This window comes from Piliocolobus tephrosceles, chromosome 15, assembly GCF_002776525.5.
Source record: "Piliocolobus tephrosceles isolate RC106 chromosome 15, ASM277652v3, whole genome shotgun sequence".
In the NCBI taxonomy this organism is placed as follows: domain Eukaryota; kingdom Metazoa; phylum Chordata; class Mammalia; order Primates; family Cercopithecidae; genus Piliocolobus; species Piliocolobus tephrosceles.
In genome coordinates, this window is record NC_045448.1 from 56,023,875 (window position 1) to 56,050,929 (window position 27,055).

Sequence of the window (27,055 nt, forward strand, 5' to 3'; positions counted from 1 at the left end):
TTCACTTCCGGGCCGCGGTCTAGGGCGGCTACGTGTGTTGCCATAGCGACCATTTTGCTTTAACTGGTTGGTAGGGTCTCTCCTGGGGGTTGAGCGACTGCGGGCCAGCTCTTCCCCTACTCCCTCTCGGCTCCTTGTGGCCCAAAAGGCCTAAGCGGGGTCCGGCGGTCTGGCCTAGAGATATTCCCGTTGCCCCTTTGGGGCGGGATGGCTGCGGAAGAAGAGGACGAGGTGGAGTGGGTGGTGGAGGGCATCGCGGGGTTCCTGCGAGGCCCAGACTGGTCCATCCCCATCTTGGACTTTGTGGAACAGAAATGCGCAGGTAAAAACCAGAGTCCGAACCGACAATCCTCTTCTCCTCTCTCACACCAGCGGCGGGCAGGGGGTTGGTAACCACAAATCATCTCTCGTCTCCCCCATCCCCTGTGTCCACCCCTGTCGCCAGGTCTTGTTCCCCTCACCCCCTTCACCCCCGTCGTCAGGTTTAGAGCTGGTTATGTAGGAGCAATTCCTTTCACCCTGCCGATGTGTTCTTTCGCAGACCTGAAAGTGGGGACCGAGGCTCCCCTTCCCTAGGGCCCAAGCGCACGTCCGAAGAACATTAGATTTGAATCGTAAATTCGGTCTCTCACCCTGTGCCAAACGATTCTTCCCTGGGCAGGTGGACTATTTGGCTGGGCTTCTTCAACAGCTTTTCCAGACTTGAGAGGAGAAGCGTCGGTTTACCTGAGTTCCTTATGATCCCTAGCATTTCGCCGGGTGTAGTCAGCTTAGAAAATGAGAAATGATTCACTCCAAACCAACAGTTAACTGCAAAGGAGAGCTTGTGATAACTCCAGGAAGCCCAGAGCCGGTGATTTTGGTGGCCTGTATTCCCCTTGGTGAGGTCTCTACTCTTGGCTATACTAAAACTTTGCGAGGTGGCGCCGGCAACCATTCTTGGAACAAATGAGGCGTATATATATGGCATTATATTCCCTGTGAAGGACAGACACCTCCGGGCTCTGAGCAGTTCTTCACGCTTGGAGTTCTGCGTTCAGTTCGTGGAGACTTTGCAGCGCATTCGCAGAAAAGGAACTAGAAAACACGTCATGTAAATGAGTGCCCAAGCGTTATTGTGGTTGTTTAGTCGGGCAAGACTTTGAGGGTAGTAATATTCATCAGTTATTTGAACATCTGTTTTGTGTTGTAAGGTTCAATGGACTAGAGCTAGGGTCAGTTGGTACAAGCTACAGGGAAACAAATTTCAGTGAAGGAAGTGCTTCGTGACAGAATGTATCCAAGATGAGTTAGCCTGTGTCAGAAGGTAATGAGCTTCCCGGCTCCAGCAGTGTTTGAATGGATCTGATAGCGACTTAATAGGGTTAGAGGGATTCAGCTATTCAGCTATCAAATGGTCGGTTATCCTGGATGACCTTTTAAGACTTCTTTAAATTCCAAGATATCATGAATCTGGTAAAGATGAAATTCAGTTTGACCACTGAATCTTTTTATTACGTTTTCATTGCTATAATTGAAATTCAAATCGTAGTTATTAAAGGATTGTTTTTACAGGTAATTTTAAAACAATGTTCAAAAACAAAATAACTTCTATTTGTACTCTTTTTTTTTTTTTTTGGGAGACGGAGTGTCGCTCTGTTGCTCGGGCTGGAGTGCAGTGGCGCGATCTTGGCTCATTGCATTGTTTTATACATATGATTATTCAGTAAACACTTGTTTTGATTTTATTTAACTTCATTATTTATCTGTGGTAACAAAAATGAACTGGTCACTTTCCATAACATTTACATCAGCAAAATTCCAGTACAATAAAATAATCTGGAACCTATTGTAAAAGGATTTAACCATTAACAATAATATTCCGTTAAAAGTGATGAAGAAATTATTGCCTCATATTGATTGAAATGTGTTTTTGTCTTAAATATGAGGTAGTATTCATTTTAAATATTTTCTCAAGTAGGCAAAAAAGCTGGTTTACAATTAATAGTATATATACATGTGGTATATATATATATACTTTTTTCTTTTTTTTTTTGAGATGGAGTCTCACTCTGTCGCCCGGGCTGGTGTGCAGTGGTGCAATCTTGGCTCACTGCAACCTCCGTCTCCCGGATTCAAGCAGTTCTCTTGCCTCAGCCTCCCGAGTATCTGGGTCTACAGGCACGCGCAACCACGCCTGGCTGATTTTTGTATTTTTTGTAGAGACGGGGTTTCATCACATCGGCCAGGGTGGTCTTGAACTCCTGATCTTAGGTGATCCACCCACCTTGGCCTCTGAAAGTGCTGGGATTACAGGTATAAGCCACAGTGCCTGGCCAATAGTATATATTTTTAGATATATTCGTTTATATATTTTTCAAAGATAAACCCTAAGAATTCAAAGCTGAAGAGCCAGGTTATAAGAATGATAGTTCTATTTCTAAGGAGTGGATTTTTAAATTTGCGTTAATAAAATGATTTGTTTTTTACACTGTGTAATATCTTCTTTTAAATTTAGTTTTTGATGATGAAGAAGAAAACAAATTGACCTATACAGAGATTCATCAGGAATACAAAGAACTAGTGAGTATTTTTTTTCACTGATTTTTAAAGGTAATTAGGCTAATATTACTTATAGCTTTTCTAAATGAAGAAAAATATTTTTACATTAAAAATCCTTAATTTTACAAAAATCCAGTCTAGCTTAACAATAGTGCCAGTTATATCTGTCTCCACAGGTGCTCTGAGTGTCTCATTTGGATGACTTCTTATCTCCTGTACTCTACGTAATGGTTTTACAACTCTTTATGAGTTCTTGCATGTATTCTTTATATCTTATTCTAATTTTGTTGATGCATCCAGGGACATATGATTCACTTAGTCATGGTTGTCCTATGATTTTTTTGTTTTTTATTTTTGAGACAGGGTCTTGCTGTGTCACCCAGGCCAGAATGCAGTGGCACTATCACAGCTCATTGTAGCCTCCACCTCCCCAGGCTCAAGTGATCCTCCCATCTCAGCCTCCGGCGTTGCTGGGACTACAGGTGTGCACCACCATACCCTGCTAATTTTTTTGTATTTTGTAGAGATGGGGTTTCTCCACGTTTCCCAGGCTGGTGTCGAACTCCAGAGCTCAAGTGATCCGCCTGTCTGGGCCTCCCAAAGTGTTGGGATTATAGGCATGAGCCACTGTGCCCGGCCTGTCTTGTGATTTTAAAAAATGCCTCTGGCAGTGGGGCGCAGTGGCTCACACCTGTAATCCCAGCACTTTGGACGCCAAGGCAGGTGGATTGCTTGAGCCAAGGAGTTCGAGATAAGCCTGGGCAACATGGTGAAACTCCATCTTTATAAAAATTACAAAAATTAGTCAGTCGTGATGGCATGCGCCTGTAGTCCTAGCTGCTCGGGAGGCTGAATGGGAGGATGATCTCTTGAGCCCAGAAGGTCAAGGCTGCAGTGAGTCATTACTGTGCCACTGTATTCCAGTCTGGACAACAGAGTAAGACCCTGTCTCAAAGAAAGAAAAGAAAAGAAAAGAAAAGGCCAGGCGTGGTGGCTCATGCCTGTAATCCCAGCACTTTGGGAGGCCAGGGTGGCAGATCACCTGGGGTCAGAAATTCAAGACCAGCCTGGCCAACGTGGTGAAACCCCATCTCTACTAAACAAATAAATAAATAAATAAAAATTAGTCGGGCATTGTGGTGGGTGCCTGTAGTCACAGCTACTGAGGAGGCTGAGGCAGGAGAATTGCTTGAGCCTGGGAGGCAGAGGTTGCAGTGAGCCGAGATCACACCACTGCACTCCAGCCTGGGTGACAGAGTGAACCTCCATCTCAAAAAAGAAAGAAAAGGAAAGGAAAAAAAAAGGCCTCTGGGTAGCAGAAGAGTTGTGCCACACTGAACTTTATAATCCTGACTTCAACTATTTCTGTTGGAAGAAATACAATTTAATGTGATTTTCAACAAAAATACTAACTTTTAATTTGTGTTTTGGTGAAAGACAATGTCACTGCCTTGTAATATTATATAGATTAATATTTGCAAAAAATTCGATGATACTTTTCTAAACTCAATACTTAATATGCAAACTGTCATGTAGAATTTTTCTATGTAATTATAAAAGTTAAACTTTGTTTTTTTAGGTTGAAAAGCTGTTAGAAGGTTACCTCAAAGAAATTGGAATTAATGAAGATCAATTTCAAGAAGCATGCACTTCTCGTCTTGCAAAGACCCATACCTCACAGGTTTTTGCTTTGTGTTATTATGCTAACAAACAGTTTTAACAAATGCCCAGGGTTTCACTTAAATTAGAATGTTTGATTGACAAAGCGTAATATTTTAGACATTGTGAGAGGTAGAAAGATAATTCGTCACATAAGAGTTCTTTTTGAGAGCAACCCTGAAAAATGACACTTTGAGGCATTAATGAACTGATGCAACTCAAAGTGACCTTTCTAAACTCAGAACTAGGGTTTATACAAACTACTGCTTTATTTACATAGATCTCCAATCATTCTGCAGTTGCTCCTTTTATAATTTTAGCAGATCCACAGTCAGTTGCTCCTGCAGCTTCCTTCTCTTGGAACTACTTATATTATCTTACTGGTTGTGTAGTGCTAGGCTGAAGTAGTAATACATATGTTTATAAACTAATGTTTGTTTTTGTTGTTTTTTTTGATATGGGGTCTCACTCTGTTGCTCAGGCTGGAGTGTAGTGGTGCAATCGCAGCTCTTTGTAGGCTCAACCCCCCTGGGCTCAGGTAATCCTCCCACCTCAGCTTCCCTAGTAGCTGGGACTACAGGTGCCACACCAGCACACCTGGCTAATTTTTGTATTTTTTTTGTAGAGACAGGGTCTTGCTGTGTTGCCCAGGCTGGTCTTGAACTCTGGGCTCAAGGGATTTGCCCATCTTGGCCTCCCAAAGTGCTAGGATTACAGGCGTGAGCCACCACACCCAGCTTATAAACTACTGTTTATTGAGGGCTTGTGCTAGTTGATATTTTGAGCACTTGACATGTTTTATCTCATTTAATCTTCCTGACACCTCTTAAGAAACTGGTACTATATAACTTCCATTTAGAAATGAGGAAACCAGGCCGGGCATGGTGGTTCACGCCTGTAATCCCAGCACTTTGGGAGGCTGAGGCAGGTGGGTCACTTAAGGCCAGGAGTTTGAGACCAGCCTGACCAACATGGAGAAACCCCGTCTATACTAAAAATACAAAATTAGCTGGGCATGGTGGCGCATGCCTGTAATCCCAGCTACTCGGGAGGCTGAGGCAGGATAATCGCTTAAACCTGGGAGGCAGAGGTTGTGGTGAGCTGAGATCGCGCCATTGCACTCCAGCCTGGGCAACAAGAACAAAACTGTCTAAAAAAAAAAAAAAAGAAAAAGAAAAAGAAGGGAGGAAACCAAAGCACAGAGATATTAAGCAAATAGTCCAAAGTCTACAGCTAAATAAGTAGTAGAGCCAGTATCCCCAGTCCTGGCAAGCCAACTGAGTGTCCTTGCTTAGAGGGTGAGGATTGGGATCTGTTGCTACTACCCAAGTAGCCTTCTGCTCAAAAACTGAAAGCCAGGAAGTGACTCATGCCTATAATTCCAGCACTTTGGGAGACCAAGACAGGAGGATTGCTTGAGGCCAGGGGTTTGAAACCAGCCTGGGCAACATAGTGAGACCTCATCTTTAAAAAAAATATAAAAGTTAGCTTGTTGTAGGTTGTGGTGGTGTTCTCCCAGAGTACTCCTACTCAGGAGGCTGAAGTAGGAGCATCACTTGAGCCTAGGAGGTTGAAGCTGCACTAAGACAAGATCATGCCACTGTACTCCAGCCTAGGCAACAGATTAAGACCCATCCCCAAAAAACAAAACACTGGCTTTGGCATCTCATTTTCTACCAAATAAACTATAATTTCTTAGCAATATATGGTAAGAATTGTTTAAGATGAGACTCCACATTATATTTTTAGCCATGATCCCTTGCCATAGTTCCCCAATATATTATTTTCTACTGCCATTCCAGGTAACTTTCTCTTTTTTTTTTTGTTTTCTTTTGAGATGGAGTTTCGCTCTTGTTGCTCAGGCTGGAGTACAATGTTGCAATCTCAGCTCACTGCAACCTCTGCCTCCCAGGTTCAAGTGATTCTCCTGCCTCAGCCTCCCAAGTAGCTGGGATTACAGGCTCCTACCACCATGCCCGGCTAATTTTTCGTATTTTTAGCAGAGGCAGGGTTTCACTATGTTGGCCAAACTGGTCTCGACCTCCTGACCTCAGGCGATCCACCTGCCTCGAACTCCCAAAGTGCTGGGATTACAGGCGTGAGCCACCGTGCCTGGCCACCACTTGCTCTTATAGGCATCTGTGCACCTACCTTTGCTCATGCTGTCCCTTAACCTGGAATATATGGCCCCCTCCCCACACCACTCCATCATTCCCTTCATAATGTGAAGAAATCCTCATTATCAGGGCCTGGTTGAAATGCTACTTGTTATAGCAGCTTTGCTGCTTATTCTCGTCAGACCAGGATTCATTCTACTTAACTAGATCAATTTTAAATTGATATTTTTGTTACTCTACCTTGAATTACAGTTTCCTACAAGTCTACTTGCCCTACTAAATTGTAAGTCCTTTGAGCTGTTTTTAGTATCTGTGCACTCTCTGCTGGTAGAACAGAGATGAAAACTTAGTTCTTAGTACATAGTTCTCAATAAATGTTTATTAATTTAAATTATCTTGTTATGATGGCCTAGAAGAGGTTGCTTTGACTACTTTTTAATCCAGCACTTCCTCTTTTGCACAACTTTTCATTTGATGATCACCTTTAATTCTAGGAATAGAAAATATATTTTGTTTGTTTTTGTTTTTGAGACAGGGTCTTTCTCTGCCACCCTGGCTGGACTGCGGTGGTGCAGTCACAGTTCTATGCAACCTCTGACTCCTGGGTTCAAGTGAATCTCCTGCCTCAGCCTCCTGAGTAGCTAGGACTATAGCTGTGTACCATTATGCCTGGCTAATTTTTTAGTTTTTTTGTAGAGAGGGGGTCATTCTGTGTTGTCCAGGCTGGTCTTGAGCTCCTGGCATCAAGCAGCCCTCCTGCCTCAGCCTCCCAAAGCTCTGGGGTTACAGGTATGAGCCACTATATTTTGGCTGGGTGTGATAGCTCCTACCTGTAATCCCAGTACTTCGGGAGGCTGAGGCAGGAGAATTGCTTTAGGCCAGGGGCTCAATACCAGCCTAGGCCACAGTGCAATACCCCATCTCTACAAAAAATAAAAATATAAGAATTAGCTGGGCATGGTGACACACTGCTGTAGCCCTAGCTACTTGGGAGACTGAAGTGGGAAAATTGCTTGAGCCTAAGAATTTGAGGCTGCAGTGAGGTATGACTGTACCACTGTACTCCAGCCTGGGCTGCAGAGTGAGACCCTGTCTCTAAAAAAATAATAATAATAAAATAATTAAAATGTTATTGGTATGCCCACATTAATGTGAAAAAATCTGGCAGTTTCCAAGAAGACATAACAATCTTTAATGTGTATGTACCTAATAACAAAGCAACAAAATGTGTGAGGCAGAAACGGAACTGCAAGGAGAAATAGATGAATACATGATTATAGTTGGAGACTTCAACACCCTCTATCAGTATCGTTCAGATCCAGTCCTTAGGAAATCAGTAAAGACATAGTTGAACTAAACAGCGCCTTCAGGCCAGGCATGGTGGCTCATGCCTGTAATCCCAGAACTTTGGGAGGCCGAGGTGGGTGGATCACTTGAGGTCAGGAGTTTGAGACCAGTCTGGCCAACATGGTGAAACCCCATCTCTATTAAAAATACAAAAATTAGCCGGGGGTGGTGGTGGGCACCTGTAATCCCAGCTACTTGAGACTGAGCAGGAGAATCGCTTGAACCTGGGAGGTGGAGGTTGTGGTAAGCTGAGATTGCGCCACTGCACTCCAGCCTGGGCGACAGAGCAAGACTCCATCTCAAAACAAATAAATAAATAAATAAGTAAACAAACAGCACCTTCAGTCAACTGAATTTAATTGACATACACCAGTTCATCCAACAATCAAAAATACACATTCTTCTCAAGATCACAGAGAATGTTCATCAAGACAGACTACATGATGGGCCATAAAACATACCTTAACAAATTTAAAAGAAGAGAAATCATACAGTGTCTGCTCTCAGACCACAACATAATTAAACTGGAAACAAATAACTGTTGGAAAAAACCAAAATACTTGGAGATTAAACAACACACTCTAAAACTAAACACATGTGGGCCAGGCATGGTGGCTCATGCCTATAATTCCAGCACTTAGGAAGACCAAAGTGGGCAGATTGCTTGAGCCCAGGAGTCTGAGACAATCCTGGGCAACATGGTGAAACTCCATCCCTATAAAATACAAAAAATTAGAAGGGCATTGTGGTACACACCTTCCACCATGTTGACCAGGCTGGTCTCAAACTGCTGACCTCGGGTCTGCTCACCTCAGCCTCCCAAAGTGCTGGGATTACAAGCATGAGCTACTGTGCCTGGCCACAATTTTTGTTTTATAGAATTATAAGGAATTATGTAATTATACTATATATAATCAGAATAATCATAAAGTATTATATTTTATAGAATTATAAACAAGTGCCCCTCTTTATTCCTGATCATCTTTCTTGTTCTGAGGTCTACTTTATCTGAAATTAAATTAAGCTACTTCAGCTTTCTTTTTTTTTAACCACTTCATTGAGATATAATTTGCATATCATAATATTCATCTTTTTGAAAACTTTTTTTTTTTTTTTGAGAAGGAGTCTTGCTCTGTTACCCAGGCTGAAGTACAGAGGTACGATCTTGGCTCACTGCAACCTCTGTCTCCTGGTTCAAATGATTCTCTGGTCTCAGCCTCCTGAGTAGCTGGGACTACAGGTGTGCGCCACCACACTCTGCTAATTTTTTTATTTATTTTTTTTAGTGGAGACAGGGTTTCACTATGTTGGCCAGGCTAATCTTAAACTCCTGACCTCAAGTGTTCTGCCTGCCTCAGCCTCCTGAAGTGTTGGGATTACAGGTGTGAGCCACTGTGCCCAGCCGAGAACCCTGTTTTAAAGGCTATTAAAATACATGTTAAAATTGTCCTTTTGAGACATCTAATCATAAATAACAATGTAGCATTCTTGAATTAATCTACTGTTTTCCAGTAGAAATGGTTTGAATGTGTGGGAAATAGTTTTAAAACTTGAATCTTCATTTCACTTGAGACTTCTTTCCACAGGCCATTTTGCAACCTGTGTTGGCAGCAGAAGATTTTACTATCTTTAAAGCAATGATGGTCCAGAAAAACATTGAAATGCAGCTGCAAGCCATTCGAATAATTCAAGAGAGAAATGGTAAAATGTTGAAGTTAGAAATCTAAGTGCTAAATGCTTTTTAAAATAGTTTTGACTAATTCTATTATAGTCTTAAATGTAGCTGTCTCGTGTACATTTATTTCAAGTTTGAAAGACTTCAGCTGACTTGAGATTTCAGAGTATATGGCTGGGCACAGTGGCTCACACCTGTAATCCCAGTACTTTGGGAGGCTGAGGCGGGTGGATCACGAGGTCAGGAGATCGAGACCATCCTGGCTAACATGGTGAAACCCCATCTCTACTAAAAATACAAAAAAATTAGCTGGGCGTGGTGGTGGGCACCTATAATCCCAGCTGCTTGGGAGGCTGAGGCAGGAGAATGGCGTGAACCTGGGAGGCGGAGCTTGCAGTGAGCAGAGATCACCTCACTGCACTCAGCCTGGGCGACAGAGTGAGACTCCGTCTCAAAAATAAATAAATAAATAAATAAACTTCCTGCTTGGTATTTGACATCTCAAAAAAAGGAGACCAGAATTCAGTGATACTTTGGATTTCACAGAGTTCAATTTTCTGCCCAGCGATTATGTTTATAAAACTGAGTATTTTTGAATGGTTGTAGTTGTAGTTACTGTTGAGAGGTGTCCATCCTTTTTCTGACTTATGATTGTTACGACCTTGGTAGGAAGCAGCGGTTCCTTTTTTTTTTTGAGACAGAGTCTTGCTCTGTCACCCAGGCTGGAGTGCAGTGGCCAGATCTCAGCTCACTGCAAGCTCCGCCCCCCGGGTTTACGCCATTCTCCTACCTCAGCCTCCCGAGTAGCTGGGACCACAGGTGCCAGCCACCTCGCCCAGCTAGTTTTTTGTATTTTTTAGTAGAGACGGGGTTTCACCATGTTAGCCAGGATGGTCTCGATCTCTTGACCTCGTGATCCACCCATCTTGGGCTCCCAAAGTCCTGGGATTACAGGCTTGAGCCACTGCACCCGGCTTTTTTTTTTTTTTTTTTTTTTTGAGACGGAGTCTCGCTCTGTCCCGCAGGCTGGAGTGCAGTGGCGCGATCTCAGCTCACTGCACGCTCTGCCTTCCGGGTGTACACCATTCTGCCTCAGCCTCCCGAGTAGTTGGAACTACAGGCGCCCACTACCACTCTTGGCTAATTTTTTGTATTTTTAGTAGAGATGGGGTTTCACCGTGTTAGCCAGGATGGTCTCGATCCCCTGACCTCTTGATCTGCCCACCTCAGCCTCCCAAAGTGGCCGGAAGCAGTGATTCTTAAGCCTTAGCAAGCATTGGAAATGTTTGGAGGACTGCTGAAGCACATATAGCTGCCTCCCAGTTTCTGATTTAATGGGTCTAGGGTACCGATAGTTTGTATTTTTAACAGTGATATGGTTTGGCTGTTTCCCCACCCATATCTCATCTTGAATTCCCACGTGTTGTGGGAGGGACCCAGTGGGAGGTAATTGAATTTTGGGGGCAAGTGTTTCCCATGCTGTTCTTGTGATAATGAATAAACCTCATGAGATCTGATGGTTTTGGGAAACGGGAGTTTTCCTGCACAAGCTCTCTCTTTGCCTGCTGCCATCCATGTAAGACGTGGTTGCTCCTCTTTATCTTCCACCATGATTGTGAGGCTTCCCCAGCCATGTGGAAATGTAAGTCCCATTAATCCTCTTTCCTGTGTAAATTGCCCAGTTTCGGGTATATCTTTATCAGCAGCATGAAAATGGACTAACACAAACAAACTCCCAGGTGATGCTGAAGCTGCTGGTCCTGGGACCACAACCTCACTCACTGTTCTAGGGCACTGGGCAGAGACAGATAAGCTTGTACCAGCATCATGTGGAAGAGAAAGTGGAATTCAAAGCCCTATTAACCCTCGTTGGCTTTATCTTTCCCCTCACTCTGTGCTTAAGTTCACTCTCTCTCTAGCTCTTCCTACTCTTGTTCCCTTATTGTGTACCTGAACTACATTTAACATCCGGACTCAAAACAGCTGAGTTTCTAACCATGCTACTTGTTATTGTGCCATCTCCTTTCTAACCCAGATTATCATCTCTGTTTCAAATTTCTTGCTGTGGTAACCTCACCTTAATTTCTATGTCTTCCTTAGCTCAATAGATTGCCATGATATTTTTTTACCATGGCCCATAACCTCTTTAATGGTTTGGCAGCAGGACCTTTCCTTTGATTGTTTCGTGAAGATAAGAGATCTATAGTTCAGTTGTATCATTGGCTCTTAAGGGCCTGGAACATGCAACAATAGGGCTTCCGTTGTTGCATGGCAAACATGAGAATTTTGCAGGGCCCTTCTTGGGAAGTTTCCTTCTCATTTGACTGATGTGAGTAGAGACTATTAGAGCCAGCCACCATCATAATCATCTACTAGAATCCCAAGATGCTTTCCCTAGCAGCTAATAGCAATGTTGTCTGTGTGTAGGGGAAGAACACCACCCTAACCCTGAAGAATGCATGACACGGTGCTATTACTTTGATATAAATAAGTTTGGAAAATAGTCTCTTTCCACTATGGTTTGCTCTATAAAATCCTTTCCTCTGAATTTTCCTGAAAATATGCTTTATTCTGACTTATGGGTTAGATAATTTTAATAAGAATGTTAGTAAACAATTTTTTTTAGGAGATCAGGAAAAGAAATAGTGAACTTGACAATGGCATTCTTTAGTTTTCAGTTTGGAATTTTATTGGAAACTCATTTAGATTTTAATAAAAAGGGAATAAATACATACCTTGTATCATGTGGATGCCTCAGGCTGTCAGTAACAGAACACTCCAGTGAAGAAAAGATCTCCCAGAACAAGAAGTCCAGAGGAAGGGAGAGAAGGAAGACAGGTTTGGGGTTGGTTAATTTAGTGGCTCCATGATGTAATCAAGGACCCTGACACTTTGCATCTTTATACTCTGCCATTCTCAGGATCTTCTCTCATGATTGTACTCTGGCTGCATTGAATGCAGACTCAACAATGTCTTATGAAGAAATGGAATATTTCCTCCTCTACATCTCTTTTTGTTAGCAAGACAACAATTTCATGGAAACCCTCCAGTTTTTCCCTGAAGTCCTATTGATTAGGATGGGGGTCACTTGCCTTTCTTTCTTTCTTTCTTTCTTTTTTTTTGAGACGGAGTCTTGCTCTATCGCCCAGGCTGAAGTGCAGTGGCCAGATCTCAGCTCACTGCAAGCTCCGCCTCCCGGGTTTACGCCATTCTCCTGCCTCCGCCTCCCAAGTAGCTGGGACTACAGGCGCCCGCCACCTCGCCCGGCTAGTTTTTTGTATTTTTTAGTAGAGACGGGGTTTCACCGTGTTAGCCAGGATGGTCTCGATCTCCTGACCTCGTGATCCGCCCATCTCGGCCTCCTAAAGTGCTGGGATTACAGGCTTGAGCCACCGCGCCCGGCCCACTTGCCTTTCTTAAACCGTCTGGCAAGGGGAATGGGACCATTATGATTGGCTTGAACCAATTAGGAGTCACTCTCCTGGGATGGGGGAGGGCCCTGCTTCTAAGTAGTTAGCTGCCTGATAATTCTGCAAAAGCTGACTTCTGTTAGCAAGGAAGGAGGAGGGGAATTATGTAGAATAATGACTGTTGTCAGGCCACAGCATGGGGCATTTTACTTACATTTAAACATAAGCCAATACTTAGTTTCTGCTACGGAATTTCTAATACATGTACTTAAGTGTTTTGGTGGCTGGGCACGGTGGCTCATGCCTGTGGTCCCAGTGCTTTCAGAGGCTGAAGCAGGAGGATCGCTTAAGCCCAAAAGTTTGAGGCTGCAGTGAGCTATGATAGCACCACTGCATGCCAGCCTGGGCAACAGAGCAAGACCCTGTCTCAAAACTAAAAAAAAAAAAAAAGAATGTTGCCTAACTAAGATCCAGGGGTAAGATACCTTAGATTAATGTCGATTATACTCAAAACTGCAGACTAATTTGAAAATAGTTCTAATGATGAGAAAAATTCAAAGGCTCTCGATTCTTTTTATCTTTTTGGTATCTTATTAAATAATTTAGAGAAATTGCAAATGAGAGTATTATTTTGATGGTTTTTAACAACTTCTTACTGTTGTATTATTCTTAGTACTTTCAGTTTTCCTCAGAAATATTATTAGGAGAATAATAGTTTTATATCTTTTGACTGAGCAAAAATGCACTTAAGATTAATGGATTATTTAGATATCAGTTTTCTGGTTGTGATATTGTACTACTATAGTTTTGTAAGATGTTACCACTTGGGGAAACTGGGTAAACAGTACATGGCAGCCTTCTGCATTATTTCTTAGAATTGCACTTACCTCAGAAGAAAACATTTAATTTTTAAAAATGTGTTTAAACATCAGGAGGATTAGAGTAATAAAGCTACTTCAGAGTGGATCCAAAATCCTACAGTCATATGTGGATAAAGAAATGGAAGGTAAAAATTAAGAAGCATTCTGCTAATGTTGTGGAATGTAATAATTATAGATGCAAACAGAACAATTATTATCAGTCCACCTGCTTCGAAGGAAGATAAAAGTAATGAAGTAAATTAAACCAATATTTTAAGTTACCTTTTATTTTCTTGGGTTGAAGTTGCTACTTCCCTGGTTTATAATTATTAGACCAACATCTGAACAGAAGCTTCAAGGGCAGAGATTGTTTTATTCATCTTTGTATCCCCCCAAAGTGCTTAGCACCATGGTTTTATTACACATAGTAAGCAGGGCCCTTTTCAATAGCATCCGTTATTATATAAATGAAGACTTCTAATGCTATTTCAATTAACAAAATTATATTTTGTTTTGTGACTCTTCTCATTTAAGGGACACCTTTGAGAGCAGTTTCATTATTAAGCCTAACTCAATGACTTCCATAGTATATTCTTAGACACTATATGATTATGGAAGAGAAAAACATATTAACAAATTTTTGTTGCCATACATTGTTATTTTTAATTGCCAATAAAATAAGTACTAAGATATTTCTAGTTAAAAGTGTGGGGTTTTTGGTGGGGCTTATTCTGTAAAATAGGAAAAGGCTTAAAAGATGATAGTTAAAAATGGCTGGGAGTGGGCCAGGCATGGTGGCGCACTCCTGTAATCCCAACACTTTGGGAGGCCGAGGCGGGCAGATCACGAGGTCAGGAGATCGAGACCATCCTGGCTAACATGGTGAAACCCTGCCTCTACTAAAAATACAAAAAACTAGGAAGGTATGGTGGTGGGCGCCTGTAATCCCAGCTACTTGGGAGGCTGTGGCAGGAGAATGGTGTGAACCTGGGAGGCAGAGCTTGCAGTGAGCAGAGATTGTGTCACTGCACTCCAGCCTGGGCGACAGAGCAAGACTCCGTCTCAAAAAAAAAAAAAAAAAAGGCTGGGAGCAGTGGCTCACGCCTGTAATCCCAGCACTTTGGTAGGCCGAGGGGGCAGATGACTTGAGGTCAGGAGTTCGAGACCAGCCTGCCAACATAGTGAAACCCCATCTCTACTAAAAATTAGCCGGGGATGGTGGCGGGCAGCTGTAATCCCAGCTACTCCGGAGGCTGAGGCAGGAAAATCGCTTGAACCCAGGAGGCAGAGGTTGCAGTGAGCCCAGATCGTGCCACTGCACTCCAGCCTGGGCGACAGAAAGAGACTCTGTCTCAAAATAAATAAATAAATATAAAATGGATGATAGTTAAAAAGATAATAGCTTAGGATGTTACAGTGATAGATCTAAAGGTAACTTGTACGTAAGGAACTAGAACAGTGAGAAATACATGTTTTCAATTGAGTTGATACTATTCCATTTGGTCTTTGGTTTTGAACAGGTATATTACCTGACTGCTTAACCGAGGGCTCTGATGAGGTCAGTGACCTTGAACAGGAAGAGATGAAAATCCTGAGGGAAGCTCTTAGGTACCATTCTTCAATTATTTTTAAAATGAATCATTATTATATGATCTGTACATATGCTTTTTGCCCAACAAATATGAACTAATAAAATTGCTAAATTCTCTACTGAAGACTATCAAAATGATTTATCCTTTCTTAATGACAGAAAAAGTTATTTTCAGGTAACTTATACCAGATCAGCCCAAATGAGAGGGTCTTTTTACACCCCCATCATAGGAATAGGAAAGTAGCCACCAGTGGGAAAAAGTTGTGGTAGACCTAGCCTGATCTCTGGAGAGAAGTATAATGACTTGAGCTAAACAGTTTACTCCACGGCTTCTGGATCTCACTATGGAGGTGGCATATTCTAGGTGTCACATAGTAGGAGGCTGGGCATCCAGACTCCACAGATTGAATAGCTGATTTGGTGATAGTAACCTTCAAGGGAGGGAGGACAGTGAGAGGGGTCTATCCCAGATGAGTATCTTGCTGGTCTCTTTGTTTCCCCAGTTACATGATTCTCAGCCAAATGCCTGACAAGGAGTATGCAGACCACTAAGGGGGTCCACACAGAACTAAGAAATGTTAATGGACATTTCTTTTTCTTTTGGGCCTGTTGTGCCCTGACCTTTACGGGAATTTTGGAAGGAAGGGGCAGTAGTAGCTCCTAATTTTTAAATATCCTGTGAGAATATGTTAGGTTTAGGGCAAAAGGATGCCTGTAATCACAGTGTCACCTGCAGACTATGGCCTTGGCCTTTGGGGTCACTTCTTCTCCAAGTATACTACCACACACGACCATCTTCTAGCATCCTACAGTTCCCCCCACTTAGGTACTTTGTCCCACCTCCAAAGCAGAAGAGAAGATCCACCAATGGGCTGGTGGGAAACTACGGCAGGAGCTCCAGGACACAGTGCTTAATTTCAGGGGGTTTGAGTGATTATGGAGAGGGTGGCAGATATGCAGGTGAACTCAACCCTTTCTTGCCAGATCCCTCTTTGGATGGCAGGGGCAAATGGGAGCCTGAAACAACACACAATGCTTTGAGTTTACAGGTTTGAGAGGTAAGGGTGTTTGGTTCAGAGGACTGGTAAAGTTTTGATTTGGACTGGTTGTGTTGGTTGATTGGTGGCCTGAAAACTGGTCAACACTGTATTTTCAGATTTTATTTTCCAAGAGCTTTTGAGGGGATATACTACTGTGTAAGTAATAGAACTTAGTTATGAACATGTGTAACAGTTGAACTTGGTTACTTTCCAAAATCAGACTGTCTCAGCAGTTTACAAAAGTTGATGGGCTTTGGCACAGTGGTATCACAAGTGCTTGATAATAGCTCAGGTGCCACTGGAACAATGACATTTTATTGAGAGGGGTATACTGGCTCTTATCAAGAGGGATGTAACTGATCACTCTAAAGAGGGAGATTGAAGTCCTTATTAATGGGATTTGCCATTCACATTTGGGTTCAGGATTTCAAATCTGTTGATCTTTGTTCAGCTAGGGTTCATTCAGAGTTCTAGAAGGAATGAGTAGACCTGTATTTTATGTCACTAACTGTATTATGCTGTATGCCTATGTATGTCTTTCCCAGTTGACTGTAAGCCACTTTAGAGCAAGGTTTGATTATCTTCCATCTTTTTGTCTAATGTGCCTTTTATTGTAAGCTTAGGTTAGCATGTTGCTTAGTTGAATATTTGTTCTTTGACCAAAAAAGGAAATTTATCTTTTTACTTTATTTTTGGGTATTTCAGAAAATCAAAAGAGGAATATGACCAGGAAGAAGAAAGGAAGAGGAAAAAACAGGTGCCTACAGAATATATAACAGAAGTATTTTATTGCTATTATCTCTCATTAAGTTTACACCTAGTTCTTACTATTAAAATTTATACTTATGTGGAACTACATAATTTTAAGTACAATGTAAATATTGACCAATAATATTAATATATCAATAATTCTAGGTACTTTGTGCATTACTGCTAGCCACCATGAATATTATATAGTACTGTATATACTTAACTGTACATAGTACATACAAAGACAACACAGTACTAATTAATCTTACAGGACATGCATATAAGCAAGAATTATATAAGTCATATTTTTTTTTTGGCGAGTTTAGGCATTTGTATTTAACTTTTTATACTTTTTTCCCCTTTATTTTTGTCCTGGTAACTCACAGAACAACATTTTTTTTTTTTTTTTCTTGAGACAGAGTCTCGTTCTGTCACCCAGGCTTTAGTGCAGTGGTATGATCTTGGCTCACTGCAACCTCCACCTCCTAGGTTCAAGTGATTTTCCTGCCTCAGCCTCCAGAGTAGCTGGGATTACAGGCACATGCCATCACGCCTGGCTAATTTTGTATTTTTAGTAGAGACAGGGTTGGTCAGACTGGTCTTGAACTCCTGACCTCGTGATCTGCCTGCGTTGGCCTCCCAAAATGCTGGGATTACAGGCATGAGCCACCATGCCCAGCCAGAAAAACCTTTTATACTTTTTTTTTTTTTTTGCAGACATAGTCTCACTCTGTCACCTGGGCTGGAGTGCAGTGGCGCAGTCTCGGCTCACTGCAACCTCTGCCTCCTGGATTCAAGCGATTCTTCTGCCTCAGCCTCCCAAGTAGGTGGGATTACAGGCGTGCACCACCACGCCCAGCTTTTTTGTATTTTCAGTAGAGACGGGGTTTTACCACGTCATCCAACCTGGTCTTGAACTCCTGACCTCATGTGATCCACCTGCCTCAGCCTCCCAAAGTGTTGGGACTATAGGCGTGAGCCACTGTGCCGGGCCAGCTTTTTATACTTCTTAATATAGAAAGTATATACCCTTTTTTTTTTTTTTTTTTTTTTTTTGAGACTGAGTCTTGTTGTATTGCCCAGGCTAGAGTGTAGTGGTGCGATCTCAGCTCACTGCAACCTCTGCCTCCTGGGCTCAAGCAATTCTTGTGCCTCAGCCTCCCAAGTAGCTGGGATTATAGGTGTCTGCCACCACTCCTGCCTAATTTTTGTACTGTTAGTAGAGACAGGTTTTCACCATGTTGACCAGGCTGGCCTTGAACTCCTGACCGCAGGTGATCTGCTGGCCTTAGCCTCCCAAAATTCTGGGATTACAGACATGAGCCACTGTGCCTGGCCTAAAGTATATACTTTCTTATAAGAGTGTATGCTTTATACTTTCTTTTAAAGAGGCCAGACATGATGGCTCACTCCTGTAATCCCAGCACTTTGAGAGGCCGAGGTGGGTGGATCACTTGAGGCCAGAAATTCGAGACCAGCAACATGGCAAAACCCCATGTCTACTAAAAATACAACAGTTAGCCGAGCATGGTAGTGCACACCTGTAATCCCAGCTACTCAGGTGGCTCAGGCATGAGAATCGTTTAAATCCAGGAGCCAGAGGTTGCAGTGAGCCGAGATCACACTACTGCACTCCAGTCTGGGTGATAGAGTGAGACTCTGTCTCAAAAGAAAAAAAAAAAGAAAACTATAATATCTTTGGATTCTGAGGTTGCAGTGAGTTGAGATCACACTACTGCACTCCAGTCTGGGTGACAGAGTGAGACTGTCTCAAAAGAAAAAGAAAAAGAAAATTATAATATCTTTGGATCCTTTACGTAGTGAATTAGTTAAAATGAATCTAAATTGTGTGTGTGTTTTTTTAAACTGTATTATGGAATCCTGAAGTTATCAGAGGCTAAAACAGAAGAGCCCACAGTGCATTCCAGTGAAGCTGCAATAATGAATAATTCCCTAGGGGATGGTGAACATTTTACGCACCCACCCTCAGGTAAGGTTGAGGTGTACTGAACTTTCTCCAATAATATGAATACATAAACACCATATAGAATGTGCCACTTTCTCATACTTATTTAACTTCAAAAGCCCTGGGAGGGAGTATTGAATGTCTTTGGTATTTAACGTTCTTTGTGAATTTGGTTAAAGAGGTTGCAGATGAGATGCTGACCTGAAAGAGTGTATAGTCCCCAAGTTTCCACGTGAAGTCTGAAACCCAGAGTAGAGAGCAAAACTCCTTGAGGGAGTAACTGGCCTTTGTGCACGGCTGCAGTTTACAAGAGAGGTTCACATAACATTTGGTATTCTCTTCCATGCTCATAGTTGTGTGGTATTTGAGAGTGAGAAGCTGAACTTGGAAAGATAATATCAAATTTCTTTTCTAATGAATTAAGTACAGCTAGAAAATAAGAGGTAGCCATTTTGTTCAGATATTTGGTCAGAAATCGTATCTTTGAAACCAAAATTGATGGGAATCCTTGTAGGAAATATTAGTGGATGACCTTTTCAACATGTGGCAAATCTATTTTCAATATGAACTGATTTTCTATATAAGAAAACAAGTAATTCTGAAACAGAAATTATGGTCACGAATTCAGTTCATTTTATTATGGATTCCTGTGGTTTTAAATAAATGTTCTTTTCTCAGTTAAAAAAAAATATAACTCTGTGAGGTAGATATTATAATCCTTGTTTTTCTTTTATTTATTTATTTATTTATTTATTTATTTATTTATTTATTTATTTATTTATTTATTTTTTGAGACGGAGTTTTGCCGTTGTGTTGCCCAGGCTGGAGTGCAATGACGTGATCTCAGCTCACCGCAACCTCTACCTCCCAGGTTCAAGCGATTCTCCTACCTCAGCCTCCCGAGTAGCTGGAATTACAGGCATGTGCCACCACGCCCAGCTAATTTTATATTTTTAGTAGAGACGGGGTTTCTCCATGTTGGTCAGGCTAGTCTCGAACTCCCAACCTCAGGGGATCCGCTTGCCTCGGCCTCCCAAAGTGCTGGGATTACAGGCATGAGCCACTGTGCCTGGCTACTCTTATCTTCTTTAAAAAAATTGTTTTTGTTGGGTGTTGCTGAGTTGCCCAGGCTGTTCTCAAACTCCTGGCCTGAAGTGATCCTCCTGCCTCAGCTTCCCAAAGCGCTGGGATTACAGGCATGAGCCACTTTACCCATCCCTTCTTTTTTTTAAAGAAATTCAAGGAAGCTGAGCGACTTGTCCAACCAAGATCACTGAACTCTTCAGTGGTGAAATTATGGCTTACCTTTGTCTTCTGACACCAAATATATTCTTCTAAACCTTAGTTGAGAAGAACTTCTATAATTGAGATTAGTGTGATGTTTACCCATTAATTTTTTAATGTAAGTTGGAGAACAACTTTCTTTGTTTAATATGCTTAATTTAAGCTGTTTTAGGTTCACAGTAAAATTGAGCAGAATGTACCGAGATTTACCCCATATAGTCCCTGCCCCAGTACATGACTAGCATCTCCCATTTTCGACCCCCTCAAAAGTAGTACATTTGTTATGTTGGTGAACTTTCCTTGACACAACATTACCAACCAAAGAGCATAGTTTACATTAGGGTTCACTCTTGGTATTGTATATTCTGTGGGTTTTGACAAATGTATGATGACATGCATTCACCATTATAGTATCATGTAGTATATGGTTTCACTGCCCTAAAAATTCTCTGTGCTCTGCCTATTCATCCTTCCCACCTCCTAACCCATGGCAACCACTGATCTTTTACTGTTTCCAGAGTTTTGCCTTTTCTAGAATGTCATGTAGTTGAAATCATACAGTAGTACGTAGCCTTTTCAGATTGGCTTCTTTCACTTAGTAATAATCATTTAAGATTTCTCCATGTCTTGTCATGGCTTGGTAGCTCATTTCTTTTTAGTGCTGAATAATATTCCATTGTCTGGATGTGTCATGGCTTGTTTATTCATTTATCTGCTGAAGAATATCTTGGTTGCTTCCAAGTTTTGACAATTATGAATAAAGCTGCTATAAACATCCATGTGCAGGTTTTTGTGTGGACATAGCTTTCAGCTCCTTTGCATAAATACCAACGAGCATGATTGTTATATCTTACAGTAAGAGTATGTTTAGTTTTGTAAGAAACTGCCGAACTGTCTTCCAAAGCAGCTATACCATTTTGCATTTCCACGGCAGCAAATGAGAGTTCTTGTTGCATCCTTGCCAGCATTTGGTGTTGTCAGTGTTCTGGATTTGGACTATTCTAGTAGGTGTGTAGTGGTATCTCATTGATGTTTTATTTGCATTTCCCTGATGACATGATGTAGAGCATATTTTCATATGCTTGTTTGTCATCTGTGTATCTTCTTTGATGATGTATCTCTTGAGGTCTTTGGCCCATTACATTTGTTGGGTTGTTTGTTTTCTTATTGTTAATTGGGTTCATTTTCTTCTTGTTGAATTTTAAGTGCTTGTATATCTTGAATAACAGTCCTTTATCATATTTTGTCTTCTGAAAATATTTTCTTCCAGTCTGTGGCTTGTCTTCTCATCCTCTTGATACTGTCTTTTATATAGCAGAAATTTTAATGAAGTTCAGCTTATTAATTATGTCTTTCATAGGGTGTGCCTTTGGTATTGTATCAAAAAAGTCATCATCATGCCTAAGGTCACCTAAATTTTCTCCTATGTTATCTTCTAGGATTTTTACAGTTTTACATTTTACATTTAGGTCTGTAATCTATTTTGAATTATTTTTTGTGAAGGGTGTGAAGTTTGTGTCTAGATTTGTATTTTTTCTTTCAGATGTCCAGTTTCCTTTCCTCATTGTATTGCCTTTGCTCCTTTGTCAAAGATAATTGATTATATTTATGTGAGTTTATTTCTGGGCTCTCTATTATGTTCCATTGATCTATTTCTCCATTCTTTTGCAAATACCACACTGTCTTGATTACTATAGTTTGAAGTCTTCAAGTTGGGTAGTGTCAGCCCTCCAATTTTGTTCTTCAATATTGTGTTGGCTATTCTGGGTCTTTTGCCTCTCCATATAAATGTTAGAATCTGTTTGTCAATATCCACAAAATAACTTGCTGAAATTTTGATTGATATTATATTGAATCTGTAGATCATGTTGGGAAGAACTGACATCTTGACATTGAGTTTTCTGTCCATAAACATGGAATAGGCCAGGCATGGTGGCTTATGCCTGTAATCCTAGCATTTTGGGAGGCCAAGGCGGGAAGACTGTTTGAGCTCAGGAGTTCAAAATCAGCCTGGGCAATTTGGCGAAACCCTGACTCTACAAAAAAAATACAAAAATTAGCCAGGCATGGTGGTGCATGCCTGTAGTCCCAGCTTCCAGGAAGGCTGAGGCAGGAGAATTGCTTGAGCCCAGGAGGTGGATATTGCAGTGAGTCGAGATCGCATCATTGCACTCCAGCCTAGGTAACAGAGTGAGACCCTGTCTCAAAAAAAAAAAAAAAAAAAAAAAAAAAAAGCCAGGACTAGTGGCTCACACCTGTAATCCCAGCAGTTTGGGAGGCTGAGGTGGTGGATCACTTGAGGTCAGGAGTTCAAGACCAGCCTGACTGACATGGTGAAACTCTATCTCTACAAAAAATAAAAAAAATTAGCTGGGCATGGTGGCAGGTTCCTATAATCCCAGCTGCTCGGGAGGCTGAGGCAGGAGAATCACTTGAACCCAGGAGGAAGAGGTTGCAGTGAGTCAAGATCCTGCCATTGCACTCCAGCCTGGGCAACAAGAGCAAAACTTCATCTCAAAATAAAATAAAATTAAATTAAAACATGGAATATCTCTCTATTTGGTTCTTTGATTTCTTTCATTAGAATTTTCTAGTTTTCCTCATATAGATCTTGTGCATATTTTGTTATATTTTATATCTAAGTATTTCATTTTTAGGGGTGCTGTGCTAATGTAAATGGTATTTTTAATTTTAAATTCCATTTATTCATTACTGGTATAAAGGAAAGTGATAAACTTTTGTTTATTAATTTGTATCCTGTAACCTTGCTATATAATTATTCATTTCAGTTTTTCTGTCAGTTCGTTTGCATTTTCTACATAGATGATCATGTATTGTGCAAATAAAGACATTTTTATTTATTCCTTCCCAGTGTACATTTTATTTCTTTTTCTTGTCCTACTGGATTACGTAGGACTTCTAGTATGATGTTGAATCAGAACAGTGAGAGGGGACATTTTTGCTTTGTTTCTGATCTTAGTGAGAAACCTTCTAATTTGTCACCGTTAAGTTTTGTGTTAGGTTTTAGAGTTTTTTGTAGATACTCTTTATGCAGTTGAGGAAGTTCCCCTCTATTCCTAGTTTACTGAAAGCACCATTAATTTTAAGGAGGTAGATTCTTATTTGACAAAACAATAAGAGTATATTGAACCAGAAGCAGATTTGTGAAGTTACTTTGTTCCTTTCTTTGCACCAAGTCAAACCATTTATTTCTTTTTTATATATATGCTACAGATTGTAAGTAGAAATAGCCTCATTTTAATTATAGCCATGAAAGCCCCTGCTTTAGGTTTTCTATGCTCTAGTTTGCTGACCCAAATTAACTTTGTTTTATATACACCTAAGTACATATACTATTTAAATCGTGTCTAACATAATTTGAATAAATTTGCTTAGTCTGCTTTCTTATCTAAGTGAAGCTATAGAAAACTTGATCTCAAACCACATATGATTCAGTTATACACATTAATGGCACAGCATAAATGGTAGATAATTTCAAAAGTAATGATTTGAGTTTTTAAAATTATTTTTTTAAATGGGCATATCTGATATTTCAGAGAATCACTTCATACAAAGTGATGGAAGCCCAGTTTGAAAACCTGAGTTTGGAAGAATCATGAAGTTGTTTGAGCTCCTGTTTTGTCCTTTTGCCTGTCTTTCCCTCATTCCTGCTAGCAATTGATAGTATCTTTTCTCAGATTGATGCAGAGTTGCCAGAGATGAGATGATCTTTCTTTAGGTTTTCTGGCTGTCTGATCTTCCCTTCCTAGAAATTAGAGAAGCTAAGTATTTTGGCTTCAAGTACTTTCCTTTCTAGGTCTGAGAATATACGTCTGTTCATAATTAACAAACCCAAGGCAAGAACTGTCCAGAGAAAGAACATGAGTGGAATATATATGCTTATATGTATAGGTTCCCCCCTCCTCAGGAATTATTTGAACTGTCCCTTCTCCAGTTCTGTGAGTCCATTGAGGGCTAAGCCTACCTCTGCTAACATCGCTATCAGTAACAACAGCAGTATTTTACCTCTATCTTTATTTCTGTTAGTTATGTAGCTCCCTGTCTAGGATGGCTTGGAGTGCTGGTTCCAGCTTGTCTCTTCCTTGGAGATTTCCCCTATTGTCCAAGGGCCTGGAGAGCTTTTCTTCCTCCAGCGTCTCTGGCACTGTAGTCAGTCTGGTCACTGCTAGAGCAGTGGTCTGCTGTCAAGTTTCTTGAACAGACAAAATTCTGTTTTCTGTTTTAGTATGTATGCTGGCAAGGTTTTGTTGTTGTTGTTGTTGTTGTTGTTTTAAACTGGCAGGATCAACCAGGTGTGGCAAAAATTTTAATCATTTAGAGACATGTGTGCCATGTTTTCTCATCATGCTTTTAAATCTTAGCATCATTTTAATGTCTTTGCTTGTCTCACTGTGCTTTCTTTCATAGCCTATGTATTTACACTGAAAATGTTTTATCTTTTTAAAAACAATCACCTTATAATAATAAATGGCTCAGAGGAGCAATTAGAATGTTAACCTCTCTCTTGGTTGGCACTGTCACCAAATGGCTGGAAAGTATTTAGTGCTCATGTTTATATGTGCTTCCAAGTTCTGCTTGCTTTAGAAAACTTTACATTTGCATAATGCACTGGCAGGTTTATAGTTATCTTCAAAACATAATTATAAACAAAAATTATTGACATTACTGGCACACACTCTTGCAATACAAAAAATTATAGTTTTACATTAATTGTTCTGAAAATGTAGGGTGACTTTTTACATGCAAGCAAAAGTTTGGAAACCAATTACATTGTAGTAAGGAATTAGTATACTGTTTATTTGGCTTATGTGGCAATCTTGTATTATAGTGTAGTTCTAATCTTTAGACAAGAATTTTACCTTTTTGTAGCTATAGTACTGTACAAACAGCAGGAGCATGGTACTTGTTGAGGTGCAGGTAAGAAACTGTAGTTCCAAGCTCCTTAAGGGTAGAGATATGATGTTTACTGTTCTTACCCAGTGGCTGGCACAATATAGGCATTGAATATATGTTGACTGAATATGAGGAAAAACAAGTATTATTAACATTAGCTCATTTTGGTAAGCCTAGCCTAATACTTAATATTTCTCATAATATTCTAATTGGTCTTATTGTCTACTTATTGCCAGAAGTTAAAGTGCCTTTTGCTAATCAGTCAGTAGAACCTTTGGGAAGAAAAGTGGAAAGGTCTGAAACTTCCTCCCTGCCACAAAAAGGCCTGAAGATTCCTGGCTTAGAGCATGCGAGCATTGAAGGACCAATAGCAGTAAGTAAAAGACATCACTTTTAATAACTATAAGCAAAATGGCAAGGAAATCAAACTTCGAATTGAATCAGTCAGTGGGCATCTGTGCTACTTAATAAATGGACTTGAATTTAGATAGCTCCTTTTCTTACTTGACCCAGAATTTATCAGTACTTGGAACAGAAGAACTTCGGCAACGAGAACACTATCTCAAGCAGAAGAGAGATAAGTTGATGTCCATGAGAAAGGATATGAGGACTAAGCAGATACAAAATATGGAGCAGAAAGGAAAACCCACTGGGGAGGTAGAGGTATGGCTAGCCTTAATATGTCAAGATTTACAAATCGGTAGTGGAACTCTCAAAATCAGAATATGCGCAAGAAAGCCTCTAGTAAATTTTGCTTGCAGACCCATTCCTATTAACCACCTCCTAGTGCAGTAGCTGCTAAGTCTTTTCTAGGAAGTGAAATTGTTGTGATAAGGATTTTTTGAGGCAGAAAATAAGAGTGGTGTCATTATACATTTTTTTCTTATGCTGTTTCTTTACTTGCTCTTCTTTGAGTATGTCAGGGTCAGTGGTCTGTTTCACCTGAGCATTCTGAAATGTTTTATCATAGAGCAGCATCAGTAACCCCAGCCCCCACTTCCAAGAGGGCTTCTCCTAGAAGAGACTTTATGAAGAAGAGATTTAGGAAACCTAGTCTATTTCTGTCTCTCCCTCCACCCCACAAGAAAGTGCCCCTGATTTTCGTTCATTTGAGGCAGTATGTTGGGAATTTTAGACAAATGATCCTATTTCATACTGTAGACATTTTTTTCTTTTTTTCAGGAAATGACAGAGAAACCAGAAATGACAGCAGAGGAGAAGCAAACATTACTAAAGAGGAGACTGCTTGCAGAGAAACTCAAAGAAGAAGTTATTAATAAGTAATCATTAAGAACAATTTAACAAAATGGAAGTTCAAATTGTCTTAAAAATAAATTATTTAGTCCTTCCACCGAGGTTTTTAGTTTCAAACACTTTTGTAAATCCAAATATCTTATTATTTTAAAAACTTTAGGTAAAGGACAGTAGGGAAGGCAGCTACTCATATTGATTAGTTTAATACAAATTCCTGAATGTTTTCCCTTGGAAAGAGGGTATAGAAAGAAACCAGTTGATAGTATGTTCATTCATTCAAACTCGGTTACCTACTGTTTGTGCCAGGCATTGTGCTAAGTGCTAAGGATACAGTAGTCAACGAGATTGACAAGGTCATTGCCTTCATGGGGCTAGTGGAGAAGGCCCAAAGACCAAACTGTTAGAAAGGCAAAGTGTAGAGTCCTATGAGCAGGGCTGGCTAAGCCTTTTAAGCTGAATGGAAGGTTAATTACACAAAGAATAGGTAAGGAACAACTCAGGTTCTGCAGCAGGAAATAAAGCATATACTGAAAACCTGGAATATACGTATGAGGGGAGAGGGTTAGCATATGAAATTGGAGACAGGTAGGGTACTGATAGTGCAGTCTTGTAGGGAATGTGAGGATTTAATTTTTTTTTTTTTTTTT

At 40.7% G+C, this 27,055-nt stretch overlaps 1 protein-coding gene across 2 annotated transcripts; it reads left to right on the plus strand.

The window, feature by feature from the left end:
- On the plus strand, positions 1-26,506 carry CFAP36 (cilia and flagella associated protein 36). 2 transcript variants are annotated; one of them, XM_023228327.2, is made up of 10 exons: positions 1-322; positions 2,498-2,562; positions 4,121-4,222; positions 9,251-9,365; positions 15,130-15,217; positions 16,946-16,997; positions 18,878-18,980; positions 25,391-25,527; positions 25,668-25,817; positions 26,337-26,506. In XM_023228327.2, exons 1-10 carry the CDS (start codon positions 208-210, stop codon positions 26,436-26,438), a joined length of 1,029 nt encoding a protein of 342 aa, XP_023084095.1. In that variant the 5' UTR covers positions 1-207; the 3' UTR covers positions 26,439-26,506. The 2 variants fall into 2 exon arrangements, with proteins under 2 accessions (XP_023084095.1, XP_023084096.1); XM_023228328.2 differs by lacking the exon at positions 25,668-25,817.
- Positions 26,507-27,055: the final 549 nt, after the last annotated feature.

What these genes read in the sequence shown, in the direction of transcription:
- CFAP36 (XM_023228327.2), top strand. Translation starts at nt 208, where the DNA reads ATGGCTGCGGAAGAAGAGGACGAGGTGGAGTGGGTGGTGGAGGGCATC. An exon ending in CAAAGACCCATACCTCACAG is followed by an intron (nt 4,223 to 9,250) that starts GTTTTTGCTTTG and finishes TTCTTTCCACAG; the next exon opens with GCCATTTTGCAACCTGTGTT. An exon ending in TTTTACGCACCCACCCTCAG is followed by an intron (nt 18,981 to 25,390) that starts GTAAGGTTGAGG and finishes ACTTATTGCCAG; the next exon opens with AAGTTAAAGTGCCTTTTGCT.